At 41.3% G+C, this 17,401-nt stretch overlaps 1 protein-coding gene across 1 annotated transcript in view; it reads right to left on the reverse strand.

Moving 5' to 3' along the window:
* Window positions 1–392: 392 nt before the first annotated feature.
* Window positions 393–17,401, reverse strand: part of LOC131462493 (cell adhesion molecule DSCAML1) — a 101,864-nt gene continuing 84,855 nt past the window's right edge. Inside the window, exons 24-38 of the mRNA XM_058633759.1 lie at window positions 15,923–16,062; window positions 13,051–13,204; window positions 11,595–11,712; window positions 10,569–10,732; window positions 10,386–10,484; window positions 8,093–8,281; window positions 7,492–7,620; window positions 7,213–7,371; window positions 6,956–7,111; window positions 6,778–6,808; window positions 6,538–6,656; window positions 6,250–6,402; window positions 5,682–5,876; window positions 5,250–5,558; window positions 393–4,470 (exon numbers count right to left, since the gene is read on the reverse strand). Of these exons, the coding sequence (XP_058489742.1) occupies window positions 3,884–4,470; window positions 5,250–5,558; window positions 5,682–5,876; window positions 6,250–6,402; window positions 6,538–6,656; window positions 6,778–6,808; window positions 6,956–7,111; window positions 7,213–7,371; window positions 7,492–7,620; window positions 8,093–8,281; window positions 10,386–10,484; window positions 10,569–10,732; window positions 11,595–11,712; window positions 13,051–13,204; window positions 15,923–16,062 (2,702 nt within the window). The 3' untranslated portion in view covers window positions 393–3,883. The remainder of the gene's footprint in view (window positions 4,471–5,249; window positions 5,559–5,681; window positions 5,877–6,249; window positions 6,403–6,537; window positions 6,657–6,777; window positions 6,809–6,955; window positions 7,112–7,212; window positions 7,372–7,491; window positions 7,621–8,092; window positions 8,282–10,385; window positions 10,485–10,568; window positions 10,733–11,594; window positions 11,713–13,050; window positions 13,205–15,922; window positions 16,063–17,401) is intronic.

The following is a 17,401-nucleotide window of genomic DNA, read 5'->3' on the forward strand; positions in this document are numbered from 1 at the left end:
GTAGAGTTAAACACAAGCAATTTGCAAATTGAAGCAATGTTTCCCCATAAAAGTTTAAGGAACAACTTCTGCATTTTTTTTTTAAAACGTTTTAATTGTTACCCCCCCTCCCCCCCTTTTAATTTGCTCAATTCACCGTGTCCCTTTTTTCTTTTATAACCAGCAACATTTTCAGAACATGCAATGCTGCTGTCCTCCCCCCAAAAAAGTGGAATTAGAAAAAAAGGCAAAATCTGTGACAAAGTAAAAAAAAATAAAAATATTAAAACAAAGAAACAAACAAAAAAAAAGATAATGCAACCAAATGTCCTGTAAAAGGAGAAATCTATTCATGGTCCACTCTGACATATTTCAACTGCTCCATAAATCAAGATAAAGGGTGTGTGTGTGTGTGTGTGTGTGTGTATGTGTATAGTTATATCATTTTTCATTAAGTTCTTTTCTGTTTCATTACAATAACTTCAGGTATTCAGAGTTTACATTGTGCCCTGGTTTCTAGTGAAGATGTCGAAAATAGTACTCATTTATACAAAACACTTTTCTATGTACACAAGTCTATTATGGAGTACAGGTGTGGGCAAAGGGGTACAGTGTAGGCGGGGTGGGGTGGGGTCGTTGGGGGGGAGACATCTGATTGGTTAGACAGATGTGGAAAAGGGGGAGGAAATAGCGTGTGAAGTTGCCCACGCAAACACAGACACAGAGTGAGTTTGAAAGTATGTTTCTGCACTTTGAGGGGAAATCCAGCCAGTCACTAAGTCACCACAGTAAACTGCAGATGTCGTGTCATATCTATAAGAATAAAAACATTTGTACTGTGTTGATGTAATTGTGGGGAAACGAAATGGGTCAAGACTAAGTCATAAGTAACGAATCACTCACTGCTGAATTAATACTTTTAGAATCAAATGCTGATAAAGTATGAAAAATTGTTAATAAAAATGTGATGGCGGGATATTCCCATAAAGACAGATGATAGATTTACTTTGGTCAAACTGACTGTAGATCTGTGTTTGGAAGTAACTTTACAGTAGAACTGGGGGGGGGGGGGAAGCAGGTTAGGCAGTTTATTTAATCACTCCATCCAATATCCATACAACTGGAGTAAGGAACCCTCTGGTTTGTTTTTTTTGGTTTCTAAAAAAAAGTCCTGTCCTATTTTTCTCTTTTTGCATAACTTGGAATGTAAATGCTGAAATGAAAATGTAAAATAACAATCTATAAAATGGAAATTAAAAAATACATTTCTATTCTGACTACATGGGGGCGGGGGATGACGACTTTTATGAGCAGTTTTACTTTGTGGTATTTGTTTGTTGGCTTTCAGTCCTAGAGTCTGGGGAGAACTTGCTATGACAGAGATTAGAAACAGAAATCTGTGTATATCTGTTTGTCTTCATTAACCCATAGTCAGAGAATGGCATTGAGTTTGTGAACACACCTTTGGAAGGTACAATACAACATATTACAATAGGCTCATTTACTGTATAGGCTGTCCTTGTTTCACCACACGTTCTGCACTGAGCCGTAGACCACAGTTCACCAGCGACACAATCTCACACTATAATTTGACTTTACTGTGCTTGACCTCTCAGCTGCTACCTGCTGTAGCTGGAACATTTACAAAATCACAAGGGAGTCATTGTATCATCACCACGTCATTTTCTTTCACACCATTTTCCTTTCTCTCCAAGGTCTCCTGTCCATGGTTGTGCTACCCGTTTAACTTTCCTTCTTTTCCTTCCTTTCTTCCTGCGTTTTTTTTGTTGTTTTGTTGTTTTTTCTTAACTCTGAGCGATTGTCTTGTGATCTTTTATATATATTTTCAATTAGAACAGTTTCTATATTTCTCTGCTTTTTTCATTATTCATATATTTGCTATATATTTGAATAGAAATATATATGTACATACTTTTGAAAACAAACATATATATCGTATCTTTTCATTTTTTTTCTATTGCGAGAGCCCTGATTTTACATTTTACCTTTGCAAAACATTTGGAGCAACTCTGTGTTTTTTTGTTGTTTTTTTTTTTGGAACAATCTTTGTAATGGGAATAAGCTTTGGGAGCAGAAATGGGAGACGAAGAAGAAGAAAAATAAATAAACAAATACAGTACTATTTATAAAGCTAAAATTAATTTCCGTGAGGTGGAGGGACTTGAAAACACATCTGTTAGTTCTAAAGAAAAATCTTATCTCTCCGAGTTGTACCTTCCCGTTTCTCAAACACAACTGCAAATTCTATTAACACTTGATCTCTCCGTCTATAATCTCAAAGTCATTGTCCGTCCATAAATCCAAGTTTATGTCTAGCTTCATGTTTTCATCTCTATAACTTTGCTGTACATTTCCACTGCACTCGTCCAACAACCCACGCAAGTTGTCTTTGAAAATCAAACAGCATTTCTGCCTGTCTGTGCATATAGGACCTCTTCTCTCCGTCTGTCTTCAATAACAAGCCTGTAAAGGCAGCACTAGGTCACAGTGACACTGTATGGATATGATGGGGGGCCTGGTTGGGGATAAGTGAGGGTGGGGAAGGATAGAGAGGGATAGAAAAGGTAAAATGAGTCAGAAATAATAAAGGTATTGTGGCACCAGGATGAACATATATATAAAAGGGCCTCCGTCTTCTTTGTTCTGAGAGGAAAAGCAAAGAAAATAACTCTATCTCGCTCTCGTTTGAAACCACTTCTTCAAATCAGCATCATCCCTGTTACTGTCCCAAGATCCTCCTTCCTTGGTACAAAATGAACACTAGGGGGCGGTGTTCAGTCGTGATACAGATCTGCCGAAGTGGTCAGAATACAGATTGATTTTAAAATGTCCACTGTTGTTGTGTGTGCCTGCCACATGTACACATATACATATTTACACATATACACTCACTCTCTCACGCGCGCGCACACACACACACACACACACGCAGGCTTGTGAAGGTTTATGTTACTTGGATCCAAGCTAACTTTTTCTTAGTGCACATGAGATTATATTCCCATTGTCAGAGAAAAATAAAATAAAATAAAAGGTTTTGGATTCCTCTTTCACATGATGATGCCCGACATTGTTTATCTGCTCGGTTTTGAGTCTGTTTATAAAACCATCAGTTAAGACCACTATGCTGTGTCATCCATTGCATGTATAAGAAAATTGCCCATGTCTCAAAACTGGACAGTCCTTCCACTGCCTTTTATGTATGAATCCGTGGTGGAATAAGCTCTGAGAGCCAGTGTAACCCAGAGGCTGGTGGTTTATGCATACAGTAAAAGCATCCCGCCATGGCACAATACTGTGATATGAGCTCTTCTTCCATCACAGACCAGAGAAAAGTAACGGATTTAAAAAAAAAGAAGAAAAAAAAGAGAAAAGAATCAGAACTAAACTAAAAAACTTCAACACACATCTGTGTGAAAACTCAAGCAAACCTAGTTCAATCTACCACCGTCTTGATGCAGAAGATCAGACAGTGCTCGGTGAAAGTATTTTGTGCATACAGTGTCCTTACTTGAAAAGTAAAAGATAAAAGTGAAAAGATAAATCATTTATGATTTGGCAAAGTGATTTCCAGGGTGATGAAATAAGAGAGAGAAAGATGACATGATGATAATAATAATAATAATAATAATAATAATTATAGAAAGCAATCAGGCAGAAAGGAAGGCAAACCCCTGTGCTGTGGAGAGCCACCTCTGACCCCTTCATACAGTAGTGTCGATGGGAACCCAACCAGCCTCCTGCAGCCTGGCACAGCGCAGGCCCTGACGGCTCAACTGTGCATTTGTGTGTTCCTCAGCTCGCTTTTCCACAGAGGCTCCAGGCAAATGCCAGTTTGACCAGCAGTCTTTAAAGAGTTACAGTGACAGGCCGCGGTGATGGCAGGCTACACCAGTGTGTAGGACTTGGAGTAGGCCCCTGCCCCTCCATCCCGCTGCTTCTGCAGTCTGCCTAAGCCCGAGGAGCTGCTCTCCAAGAGAGAGTCTCTGGATCCTCCCATCTTGGAGGATGATGAGGAGGCACCTCCTGGGGTTCCTCCTGTGGCCCCTGTTGCTCCACCTCCACCGGAGGATGCTGATGCCGCAGCAGCTGCAGCAGCAGTAGCAGCAGCAGCAGCCGCTGCACTCTGAGCTGCTGAGGCAGAGGAGCCGGGCATGGTGAGAGTCCTCTGGGGAAGTGTGGAGCTGCTGGAGCTAGCAGATGCTCCACCACTCCCACAACCTCCACCCCCTGTTGCTCCTCCAGAGGATGCCCCAGAGGAAGTCAGGTTAGACAGGCCAGAATGACCCTTGGTCAGGGCCTGCTGCTTTGAGTCCATAGTCACATGACGGCCCTGGGTGTGGTATGATCTCTGGGCCAGGCCACGAATAGAGGCTTCACGGGGTGGAACCACTGGACATGGGTCATGATGCTCCGACTGCTTTCGGAAGAAGGGGTCAGACTTCATGTAGAGGGGTAGGTTGCAGTAGTCACCTAGAGGGAAAAGTCCAAATTTGCTTTGTCATTGTGGAACGACATGTGACTCATTTCACAAAAACTTATATTATATATAAGTATATATATATTATTGTCATATATTTTTTAGCATTTAGAATCACTCTCCTTTAACCATTGAAACTTTTCTCTATCTGTTTGCTTTCATAAGGTAACATAACTTGAAAACTGTAGTGTGTAACTTTTTTTTTTCCACACATTTATACCATTGACAAATTAGCTCACACATTAAACCTATCAGCTCCATATGACTATCTCTCTGACTGTCTTCTCGGTATAGCAGTGTGTAGATCTCATGTTGCCTGGCAACATTCGCACACAGGAAGTGATTTGTTGAATTTGGGGAAGCAAACAGATTAGCGGACAGATTAGAATATGTCCGAAAACACAAAGAAGTGCTCACAAAACGTTTCAGAAGTAAATTCTACTGTTCATAAGTAAGTTCCAACAAACGCTCCCTCAGTCAGCTCTGATAGTATTGCTTGATAGAGTCTGCTTAGATGGAGAAGAGATGACACAGAATGCAAATAATGTTGCATCAGTTCTGTTCACAGAGACCAAACAGAGGCAGATAGTGTCCTGTTACCTACATCATCTAACACCAACAAAATCCCCAAGGGTTATGCACTGAAGCTCTCTAACGTCTGATTGTGATATATTTAATACTATTTGTTCTGCTTTGGGCCATTTTAAATATAAAATGTGAAATGAAAAAAAACACGTTTCAATTAAATGTCTGCATTGCAACAGCCACTCACTCTTGGCACGATGTGGAATGGGCACAGCTACATTCTTGCCACGGTCATAGTCCTGGGGTTTGGGTGGCGAGGCAGTGAAACGGCAGATACCAGGCTCCGATGGTGTACTCATGGACGTCATGCTGTCTCCATTGTCGTTGGTACCTGTGGTCATCTGGTCAGATGAGCTGTCAGAGATAAAGCACTCTGTTATCTCAAATTTGGCATGCTGCAGGTGCTCCTCCAGCTTGGCGTGCTCATATGCTCTTGCCAACTCCTCGTAGGTGGAGGAGGCGCTCTCTGTCGATACCATGCTGTTGCGACCCTTGTCTGTAACAGCAGAATGAAAGAAACATTTAATACAGACTTTTTTGAGGTGTAGCCCACAACATAAACACATTCTCCAGCAAATTTGAATTTGTAATGCTCAGTGTCATTTCAATCTGTGCCAACCTGTGTCCTGTGAGAGGCTGGCACTGTAGCTGTCACTCTCTGTGACGGTTATGCCATGCTGGGAGCCCACTGTACGCCAGTCTGAGGTGAGAGTGCGGGCTGGCGTGGAGGCCTGGCACTTGGTCAGAGTCCACTGACTGGAGTAGCGGTTTCTGATGCTGTGGGCTGACTTCACACTCTTCCTCGACACTGGATCTGTGGATAAATGGATGCAGAAACATTGAGGGAAGTCAACAAAAAAAAAGCAGAAAAAAGCAAAAGGTCATCTGTGATGGTGAAGATATGATTAAATTTAGGTTGCAGCAATTAATCAATGAATTGATTAGTAAATGACTACTAAATTAGACACAGAGATTTGGTTATGTTCTTAGTAACAAGCAACTATTAGGTATCTATGAGGGAATTGCCTGGTACGTGATTAAAAGTAAAGGCAAAAAATAACTTTCAACAACAGTACAGCTTCTGCATTGTTTTCAAAGAAGGAGGGGATTTTAGGCGACAAGTGATAATACTAACTTAATTGGTAAGTCAGCTTTTAACGACAAAATTACTGATCATAATCACTTACTGGTTCCTGGTCTAATGTCTGACATGTCAATCAAAGGGCCGGTGTTCTGGATGAGGGCAGGGTGATGAACAGATACACCTGTGCAGAAGCTCTGGGGGTTTCCAGTTTGGTTGAACTCGGTGTCTGTCACAGGAATCGTGGCCTTATCCTCACCTGTACGGATATTACAGAAAATGTTTAAAACAAACAACAAAAACCTGAAAAACAAAAGACTATTCCATCTCAAACAATGTGACATCAACATAATTTGATCCACACACACAGCAACTCTGTCTTTCTTCCTCTCACCGATTTGCTTGATGCCTTCTTTGTCCTCAATTAGCAGCTGCACTCTGGGAATGTCAATGTGTAAGCGTGGGCCCTGGGGAGGGCCCTTCACTGGGGTGTCGAAACTGCGGTTGTTTTTACTATTTCAGATTTAAAAGAAAAGGACAACATTTATACATAACTTTGAAGAAAAGAAGATTTTTGAAATGGACTTTGAATAACACTAAATCATTTTTGGGGAAGGAAAAAACGCAGCCTTACCTGATCAGCATCTCAGCCAGGCTCTTGGCATCTAGGCAGAGCAGAGAACATAATAAATAATTATTTCCCTGACACAAATCAGTCTTAAAATAAAATAAATGCTACTCTATAGATTATATTCAAGCTTCTGTCTGACATCTGGAGACTGCATTGTTCCTCCTTTTACTTCTAATCTCACCTCTTAGTCTCTTCAGCCGTTTTTCCTTGCGTTTCTTGCGAATTATGAAGAGGAGCGCAACACCCAGGGTGACCAAGATGACGGGACAGCCAATAGAAAACAGCGTCTTGACATCATCGTTCTTTTCCAAGGGCGACTTGCTTGGTGGGATTGTACCTGCACAAACCCACGATAAGCCAAGATGAGTTACTGCCTTTTCACAATCATATTTAAAACTACTTTTTGTCTGCCATTTATTAAATGAATATTAAACTTACTGCCATCAAAGTCCAGTGTGGCAAATTGGGAGGTCTGATTTCCACAGCCAGCGCTGTTACATGCTTTCATCTTCAGTTCATACCAGGTGGCCTCATGCAACTCTGCCAGGAACACGTCTGTGGTGGCATTGGTACGTACAATCTGCCATGACCATGTACCTGCAACATGTTCGCAGTGTCAAGTCTCACTTCATTTAACAAATACTTTCTGTCTTTATTTTGTTGGGCAATAATCTCAAATATTACAAACTCATACAAACTGAAGAAGCAGTGACCCACCCTTTGGTCTAAACTCTAGTGTGACAGCGCTGATTGGACAGCCTCCACTGGCCCAACCCTGGATGTTGAGGCGGGCATGGCTGGAGTTGATGTGAGTGAAGACTGACTGATCCTTATTGAACATGGGTTCTGGAAGAGACGCAATATCATGATTCAGTAGTTAGCTGTCGGCGACTGGACTCGCTTGAGGTTATGCGTGAAGACGTTTCACTTCTCATCCAAGATGTCCCTTCAGTTCAGAGGCTTCTTCAGAAATGAAGAAGCCTCTTGGATGAGAGGTGAAACATCTTCAAACTTCAATGCAAACAGACAATATCGTGACAAATGACTGGATGGTTACCTACAGTATGAGATGTGTCAGTGAAAATAGGAAAGTGGAAAATATAAAGAGAGGGTCTATATGACTCCACAATTCAGCTTCAATTCAGAAACCTATAAGTAATAAAAATCTAATAATTATGATCTCAGTCAAACTAATCGTGGTAAGATTAAATGAATGAATGGATTTGGTTGTAGGCCATTCACTGAAATGTGATGTCTCCTTTGTGAAAACTATGGATTTCATTTGTCCTTTTCACCTTCATCTACCCAGGCTTCTCACCTCGCCCGTGGGTCTTTGCTTCAATGATCTCACTGATGCGTCCAGCTCCAACACTGTTCTTGGCAGCGAGCTTTACTTTATACCAGGTGCCACAGCGCAGGTTGTCCAATTTGAAGGAGCGCTCAGTAGAACTGATAAAAACATCTTTCCATTCCTCTGTGTTGTCGACAGAGTACTGCAGCACAAAACCTGCATACAAACAAAAAAAGGCATGTTGTTTTTTGCTTTATTAGATCATTTATTCTCTTTGCCGGTTAAGATGAAGGACTTTTTTTTAACCTTTACGTCACTAGACAGTCCTAGTGATATTAAATGAGACCTAACAAACAACATCAGAAAAGAATCAGAAACAGAATATAAAACAAGGCAGCAATATTCAAGCATACATTTATCAATGAATTATTGCAGTTAGCAGTGACTGTTTACTGTATTGTATATTTAGCAGTAAATACAGGGATTAGAATTTGTAGTTTGAGTATGGACTGAAGATTGTTGCAGGACCAAAGATCGTAGTGGGGATGATTTCATTTGCTTGTCTCGGTCTCTGTCAGAGGGGATTTTAAAACTGGAGCCTATTGTGAGACCTGAGATTATGACTGCTTTGTAATAATAAAAACATCTGACTCATGTCAGAAACTTGCTTCAGATGACTTTATAAATTAAAATGTATGGCCGTTTATTTCTTGGTATAATTATACAGTATACAACACTTATACCTCTACTGTCCACTAGGTGGCAGTGGCAGACTGTATTTTTTTTGCCTGGATAGGCACTGAATGGAGGATAATCTAGTTACAGGGTTTCTCAATCATGGTCCGGGGGACCCATTGGCCCCTTGTATGTTTTAGATGTTTACCTGCTCCAACAAAACTGATTCAAATAAATGGGTCATTATCAGGCTTTTGTAGAGCTTGAAGACAAGGTGACTATTTGACTCAGGAGTGTGTAAAAAAAGCATCTAAAACGTGCAGGGCATTGGGTCCCCACGATGAGAAGTCCTGGTCTAGTTGTTCTCCTTTTAAGTTGCCATTGGTTACCGACAAACCTGAAGACTGGGATGATGCTGACTGAGCATCTATGCAAATGAAGATTTTTATAATCAGCTGCCTGGAAGAGCTAACATCTTTCTGCTCAAAGACACGTTCCTTGTAATTCCTTCTGTCTGTCTTTCCTTCTCTTTGTAAATAATTATGTATACATGCTTGTCTACCACTGTTTTTTTCCTCAGCGCTATGTACAGTCCTTTTCTCTCTCACTCTCTCTCTCTCTCTCTCTCCCTCAGGAACAGATGGCGTGGTAGAGTAAAAAACATTAGAAGGGTTAACATGTGCAGATCCTGCAGTGTGTGTTTGTTAATAAGTTTTACAGTCACCCTCTGTTGGTCACAGAGCAGAAGAGAACATCGGCAGAACAGAGCAGAAGAGTATTGACCAGAACAATTCAATAACAGTCTGCTATAGAACAGATAAAATCATCATTTTTATATATATATATATATATAAATATATATATTTATATACTAAGGCTTCGAAAATAGTGGCATATCCAGCTGAAAACATATTTTATCAGAAAAGGAATAGTCTGCAGATGCCACTGCACCAATAATGCAAAACAGATTTCTGGATGGCGATTGTGCAGATGGCTTCACAGACTCACAGTCATTCTGCTACACATTAAAGATATACAGACAGAACGTATGAGACACTGAATGATATATGCACTTACTGATTTAGTGGACAATCACTGTTTAAATGCATTGCTTCATACCCATAACACACGGCACAAAAGTTTAGATTATTATTAGAGTATTTACTTCTAGAGTGTTTGCCTGCGATGCATGTAAATGAAAATAATTTTCAGTAACTTCCTAACAGGGGGGTGAGGGACACAACAATATACTGTCAGGGCTCTAGATGGATAAAATGTGGGCTTACACAAGTCAAACAAGTGACCCTTTATACATTTTATACTAACAAACAGAACTGTTACAATATTTGCATGCCTGACCATTAAGGCACAAATGCCACATCTATCTTCAAACAGAAATGACCAACTAGATAATCAGACACATACAGAAGTAAAAAAAAAACTAAGTATAAACTCATAACTCCAATGATTAAAGTAATAGATCAGAATGCATGATAACACTGTGAAAGACATGGACTACGATGATAGGCCATGTATCTTTCTTATTCTACAGCATAAATCCAGCTGTATAGTCTCCGATTTAGACATGAAAACTACAAAAAAAGAGATGCGAGAACCTAAGAAGACAGACGGAAAGACATTTTACCTCTGATAGAGCTACCTCCGTTGTCCCCTGGTATCCAGGCCAGAGTGATGGAAGAGGTGGAGGTGGTGGAGACCGTGAGACGAGGCTGGTCTGGGGGGACTGAGGAAGAATGCACAGAGCTCAGAGTTCATTTCTCATTGTAGGTGCATTGATGGGAAAGTGGCATTCATGTTATACTTCTACCTTGCACTAAAAGGTTGACTATGATGGTGTCAAAGCCGAGGGTGTTGGTGGCTGTGCAGGTGTAGTAACCCGAGTCTTCTGCTTTGACAGAGCGCAGCACTAACGTCCCATTGGTCATAATGAGACGCTGTCCATCCAGAGACACTGGGATGGCTGTGTCCTCGCTAAGAAAAAGGAAGCAAAAAAGTTCATGAATCCTCTGCATTTTATCAACCCTCTACTAGAAACCTTCTGAGAACAAGAAGCAGTGGGCACTGAGCAGCGCTCGCGGACCAATTCCAGATTGCATGTCAGTGCCTATGACATGTTTTGATGGTCATGGAAACAGGGATTCGAACCCAGGACCTTCTTGCTGTGAGGCAACAGTGCCAACCACTGTGTCACCATTCCATCCTGTCTGTGTGGCGTTTGCATATTCTCCTTGTGTGTGCATGTGCCTTTTCTCCAGGTGCTCTGGCTTCTTCCATAATCCAAAGATAGTCCAAAATAATAATTTTGTTCTTAGCTGTGAATACGAATGTGTTCTTTTTTTCTCTGCAATAGGCTGGAGACCAGGGTAGGTTAGGGTTAGGGTCTAGTGTCAGCTGGAATTGGCTCTAGCTCCTCTGTGGCCCTCAAAGAATATGCAGCAAAGCATAATGAATAAAGTTTTTTGTTGCATGTTACTAAAAAACAAGAAAACAAATGAAGTTTTTCAGGCACATCAGGAACAGTGATTTCTATGGGGAAAAGGACTCCCTTTGCTGTGGACGTTGGTCTGTGTAATTAAGACTCTATTTATGCACAAAAACAGTGAAGGGAAGAATAAAAGATACAGGTAGATATTTCGTGTTGTCGATATTCACCTGCGAGAAGGGCATTGTACTTGCGTTGTAAGGTCATATAAAGACGCAGTACTTACTGTATATGACATTGCTAAAGAACTGACCTGAGATGCTTTCATACAAACCCATCGTTCAAAGACTCGCAGCAGCACTGTGCACATAGCTTCGTACGGTAAACAAATGGGCAGTGATGGATTCTCACCTGTCTTTGGTCCATTTTATCGTAGGTGTTGGTTCTCCAACTGAACTACAGGGCAGACGCACCTCTTTCATCCAAGGAGTGGTTACAGTGCCCCCAAATGACAAGATCTTAGCTGGGGCTGGGGGAGGAAGAGAACAGGCATATACAAAGAGGGGATGAGAGATAATTGCATGAAAACCAAGACAGCACATAATACAGAGCAAAGGTGTAATTAATATGTACCAATCAGATTATGTTGCCAATGTCAAATAAACAACTTCCAAACCAAATAAACAAATGCTGCAGAGGCATCTCGATGTGGATCAATATCCTGAGATGTGAAACGTGTACTGTATTTCCTGGGATTCACACTTGGTGGATAAGAAATGTTAAATTTGACATTGTCCACCAAAGATTAGAATATGAATATAAGATGGGAGCAGAGAGCATAAGATAAAATATCCATAAATTATTATTCTTTCTTTCTCTCTTGCTCAAACTTGGCATCTTAGTGGTAGCACTCATGTCCACCAATGTTAAGGCTGAATGAAATATTGAGTGGGCAAGTCAAGAGGACACTGCCTACAACTGACAGCTGACCTACCCCATTCCCAGCAGTCAAGGAAATAGAGAGATTTAGAAAAGTGTAACATGGTTCAATGGGCACTTTATTCAGCTTTGTTCCCTTTTTTTTCCTCTTATTTTCTATTAATCCAAAGTCTATTGATTTAACTGCCCTCTCCCTTTTCTTAAACACTTGCTTTTGTGTTGTGTATTAGTTAGCTCTGATTCTGTTTGTGTAATTTTCTTTCTCTCCACCTGCTCTCTTCTCTTATTATTTTCCAGTTTGGGGGCAGTGTAGTTGGTGCCCTCTGAACGTTGTGATCAATAGATCACCTCATGTCCAAACAAGCACCACCAAAGAAAAAGAAAGGGAAGGCAGGGGAAAAATAAGCTGAAATAGAGATACTGTATATGGAGCAAGTGGGAAAGTAAGAGGTATCATTTACACAATTCACAGAGTCATAGGGGATACAGAGCAAAGCATCCATTAAAAGTGTATTTTTAGTTCATGGCATTGTCACTAAGAGGGTTAGGGTTGAAGAGGAATACTAGCACTGTCATAACTGTTCCTAAGAGGGGCGTGTAGAAGCAGAGACAGAGAGAGAGCAAACAAGAAAATGCAGGTAAAAATCAGTGTTGTCTCATCCACAAACAACAACAACTGACTTGGTGACGTGCAAGCCACTGGACTTTCAGGCAGAGATATGCAGCAATTCTTTTTGAGGCCTGTAAATTGCCCCACCTATCTTTTAACCACGATTGAAACAATTGTTAATTAATAATTAACTGTAACAATTGTAAAATATATATACATCTAAATACATTTAACCTCACTTTCCTTCCACTTGAACATGACCAAAACCACAGTTGTGTGTAATTTAACCGTACGGAGTCTCTAGTTACAGGGACTCACCCTTGGCTGCTGGCTCCACAGTGACCTTGTCACTGAAGTTACCACGGCCTGCTGTGGTAACGGCTGCAGCCCAGATCAGGTACTGCTGCCGGTGGTTGAGATGGGTGATTCGGTAGAACAGCAGCTGAGGATTGGCTTCATACTCACTGGGCAGCTGGGGGAGAGAATGTGGAAAACAGAATTTATAAGCGGAATATTATATTTTTTATATTATTAAGGATCTACTGGTTGGCTCATGTGCTTTCACCCAGAATTTTCATGGAAATGAGCAGCAAAATGTAATATACGGACAGACCAGAAAACTTAACGAAAAGTTAAAATATAGACATATTCCACACATTTTCTGAATCTCCCTACTAATATACTGTATGTCAAAGAAACGTGTTTGTGCTCTGCTAACAAAACGGGCATTTTATCACAGGTGCTAAGCCACACAGTAAATTCTGGGGGATGCCAAAGACAAGATCATTTTGTCACTTTAGTGTAAAGGCAGGATTAATGCGAAGGGCTGAGTGAACATCATTCAACGTGAACTCCACCCTGTATCCTCTCCACGAGTCAGCACTACAGGAAAAGAAAGGAGGATGGGTTCGAGGGCGCAGAGGTTCTGGGGCATATTATGATAAGGCAAAACTGTGTGAAAGGATGGCGCTGGAGGGAGGGAGGGAGGGGGAGAGATAAGAGGGCTGGGTCGGGGGAGTAAAGCCCACCCCCTCTTCTCATCTGTTCTCCTCAGGGAGAGCAAACAGAGATATGATACAGAGAAAGACAATGGGAGACAGACAAATGAGACAGTCAGAGATATCATGAACAGTCGTACACTAATGAGGCCTATATCTTCTGCAGGCATCAACATTGAAGGGGAGAGGGAGAGGAGAGGAGAGGAGAGGAGAGGAGAGGAGAGGAGAGGAGAGGAGAGGAGAGGAGAGGAGAGGAGAGGAGAGGAGAGGAGAGGAGAGGAGAGGAGAGGAGTGGAGTGGAGAGGGGCAGATAAATCGTTAAACATAAACGAGCACAAGTCCACATGCAGGAATATACACATATAGAGTGGCATTCATGACCTGGAGGTGGATGTGTAATTGCAGTTGTTTTAACCCAGCCATGTGTCTGCTGTCTAGACATATAGATGTCACTGCCCCTTCAAAACACACACACACACAGTAGATGCACAAACATATGAACACACATTCCTCCCATCAACTGCTGTCAGCGAAATCACAATTTTTACTATACCCAACCAGTTTGAGTCACATTTTCTTAGTGGCAGTCACTCATGCACAGATGAATTGATGACTGTGAGTTGGTGCCAAATGGTCTGAAGAGTCTGTAGATGTGGCAGACCGGTAAAACTTGCAAAGACAGTGCAGCGTTGCTGAGCACTGTCCTGGCTTGATGGTTTGTTGTCTGCACAACAGTTTATTCTGGGCAAACACATTCCGGTATTCCTGTTGTTTTTCACATTTATGAACGAGCCGTCATGGAGGAATCTACTTGGCTTTTTATTTCCTGTTCATCATCCATTCCTCCCGTCTCTGTCCTCTCTTTGCTCACCTTTCTGACGATCCTTTACCCCACTGCACCATCATTTCCCTCTCCTCCTGCCATCACTCTTCATTTCCCTGTCAGCTATGGGCCCACTCCTTGCTATTCACTCCATCCATGCACAGATACCCCCCCTCCATTTTACGCCATCTCTGCATTTCCCCCCTCCCCAACTCTCACATCTATTAATGTATTCTCTTACACTCTTTCATCTCTGTGCATTTGCCTATGTACAGTACTCTCCACTGCAGTCAGAGGTATGGACAGAGGGATGTACGTAAGTATGGATGGATGAATGGGTGGGTGGGTATATGTTGAGAGGAGGGGAGGGAGAATTGACAGAGTGTGTGTTGCTGTAACGGATATTAAAATATTCCTCCAGCGTGGAGATAGCAGTGATCCAGGGAACGATAGAGAGAGATAATGAAAAGAGGAACAAAAGTACTTCCCACACGGTGTGTCTGACCCCCCATCCCTCCTTCCATCTCTCCAGTCGCACTCATTTACATAGTAATCATCCCAAACTCTGCATGGGGGCTTCAGAGAGAGGGAGAGAGAGGGAGGGAGGGAGAGAGGGAGAGAGAGAGAGAGAGAGAGAGAGAGAGAGAGAGTATGTGTGTGTGTGTGTGTGAGCGAGCGAGCAGTAAATAGATAGACAAAAAGAGAGTGATTTGTGAATGAGCGACTAAGAAGATGGATGTATATTTGTAGATAGATACATTTGTGGTGTGTGCCTGTGTGTGTGTGTGTGTTTGTGTATGCAAGTATATGCAAACTGGATATATTTCTTGCTTCTGCATTCACTCATTCACTCATGTCACAAAAACATGAGTTGCATATATGCATGTATGCTTGGTGTGAAACAAACACACACACGTGAGTGTGTATTTATTCATGCGAGTGTGTGTATCTGTGTGTAAATGAGAGTGTGTGCTTGCTGTCGGCTTGTTTTCTGCCCTCGTTGATGAACAGATGAGGTTGTCCTGGCAACGTGATGAGACGCAGATATGCAAATTAGGCTGGAGGTTGACTTTGCATGCACACACACTGCGGTATGAGGAGAGCTCATCTCACACACGCACATCTTGCTGAGACTGCAGCACTAGACCACACGCACACACACACAGATACACATCCACATAAATGTAGAACGTCCTCATTATCAAATTTCCTTTATCTTGTCATCATGCTAATTCTATAACAGAAGCTTTATGCTACATTTAAAATTGACCCCATCTTCAGCCATGTTTGGATGGTCTTCTTCCCCCTTTTAACTCTTTCATCCACCTTGCACTCCTGAAAAACTCACTGCACCCCTCTTCTAACTCACCGGTTGGCCCGACCCGGGGCTGGAGCAGTAGATGGTATATTTGCGGATGATTCCATTTGGCTTATGAGGGGGTAACCAGGACACCACAACACTGCTAGCAGAGGAGGGGACAGCTTTGATGCCAGCTGGTGGTCCAGGGTCTGAATCATACAGAGGAGAAAAAATGCTAGCTACATTTCTCTGTGTGTACAATACACTGATTTAAGACAATAATGATGAATTTGAACTTTTTTTGTACACTGCATGAAAAAAAAACAAAAAAACAAAAACAAAAAACAAAAACACACCCTTGGCTAAATTGCTGTCACTCACAGAACTTTACCCTACAGCTCTGTTGGCATTATAACATTTAGTGATTGGTTCACATGTAAAAAATAATAATAATAATTTTGTGATTCTGCCTCATGTCAATTTCTATCTATCTTACTTTTTAAGCAAAAATGCCAGATTTTAACTGGTTATGGCTCCTCATATGTGATTTTTTTACCCAGTATTTTTTATTAAATTTGAATAGTTCAGCCTTGCCTCTGGAAAACTGCATGTACAAAGAATGCCTGTGTTGATTCTAATTGATCCAGGTCATAGTTCTCCAACGTTTTATAATTTACCCGCAAATCATAGGGAGAAAAAAATCAAATTAAAAAAATGATTCATAACTGAATACAAGTTAGCTGCTGCACTAATACACATCATCCTATTTTTCATTGTGTGCTGCTTTTGTCCACAACCTAGATTTGCACATTGTATCATTTTTTTTTATCATTTCATTATTACAACTCCTTTTTGTTTATTTATTATTACTCATTTAAACAGTTCTTTGAATGAAAAGACTCTCTTTTCATTGCACCTTATATAAACCATACAGTGGCTACTCTGTCTGATTCATATATAATTCTTAGTTGGTGGTTGAGTGTAAGCATGTTTTATGATATGATTTTGCTTATCATATAAATCGGTTATTAAGCCATAACTTCAAGATTAGATTCAAGAGCCAAAATATCCCAGATGTGGGTCCTGCCATTTTGTGCTGGTGACATAACATGAACTTTGAATCTGTGCAGTAGTGATTGTGGAATGGAGCCTCTGTGTCGAGGTCCAGTCTAGATCCAGTGTTTTGTTTGTTAATTCTCGGATTCTTTTGAAACAAAATGAAACCCATGGAAGAAAATGGCTCATTCTACAAACAAAAGGTAACCAAAATCTAATTATGAATATTCTATTCTACAATTGGGCCGTACGGCGGAGTATTGGCACGTACTGTTGCCTTACAACAAAAAGACCTGAGGTCGTGACCCAGTCCATCCTCTATGGAGTTGGCATGTTTCCCCCGTGTGTGCGTGGGTTTTCTCTGGGTTCTCTGGTTTCCTCCCACCCAAAAACAGGCAGAGGTTAATTGGACACTCTAAATAAACCAATGGTATGAATGTGAGTGCCAATGTGTCTCTCTGTGTTTGCCCTGCAATGGACTGGCGACCTGTG

This window comes from Solea solea, chromosome 7, assembly GCF_958295425.1.
Source record: "Solea solea chromosome 7, fSolSol10.1, whole genome shotgun sequence".
NCBI classification, from domain to species: domain Eukaryota; kingdom Metazoa; phylum Chordata; class Actinopteri; order Pleuronectiformes; family Soleidae; genus Solea; species Solea solea.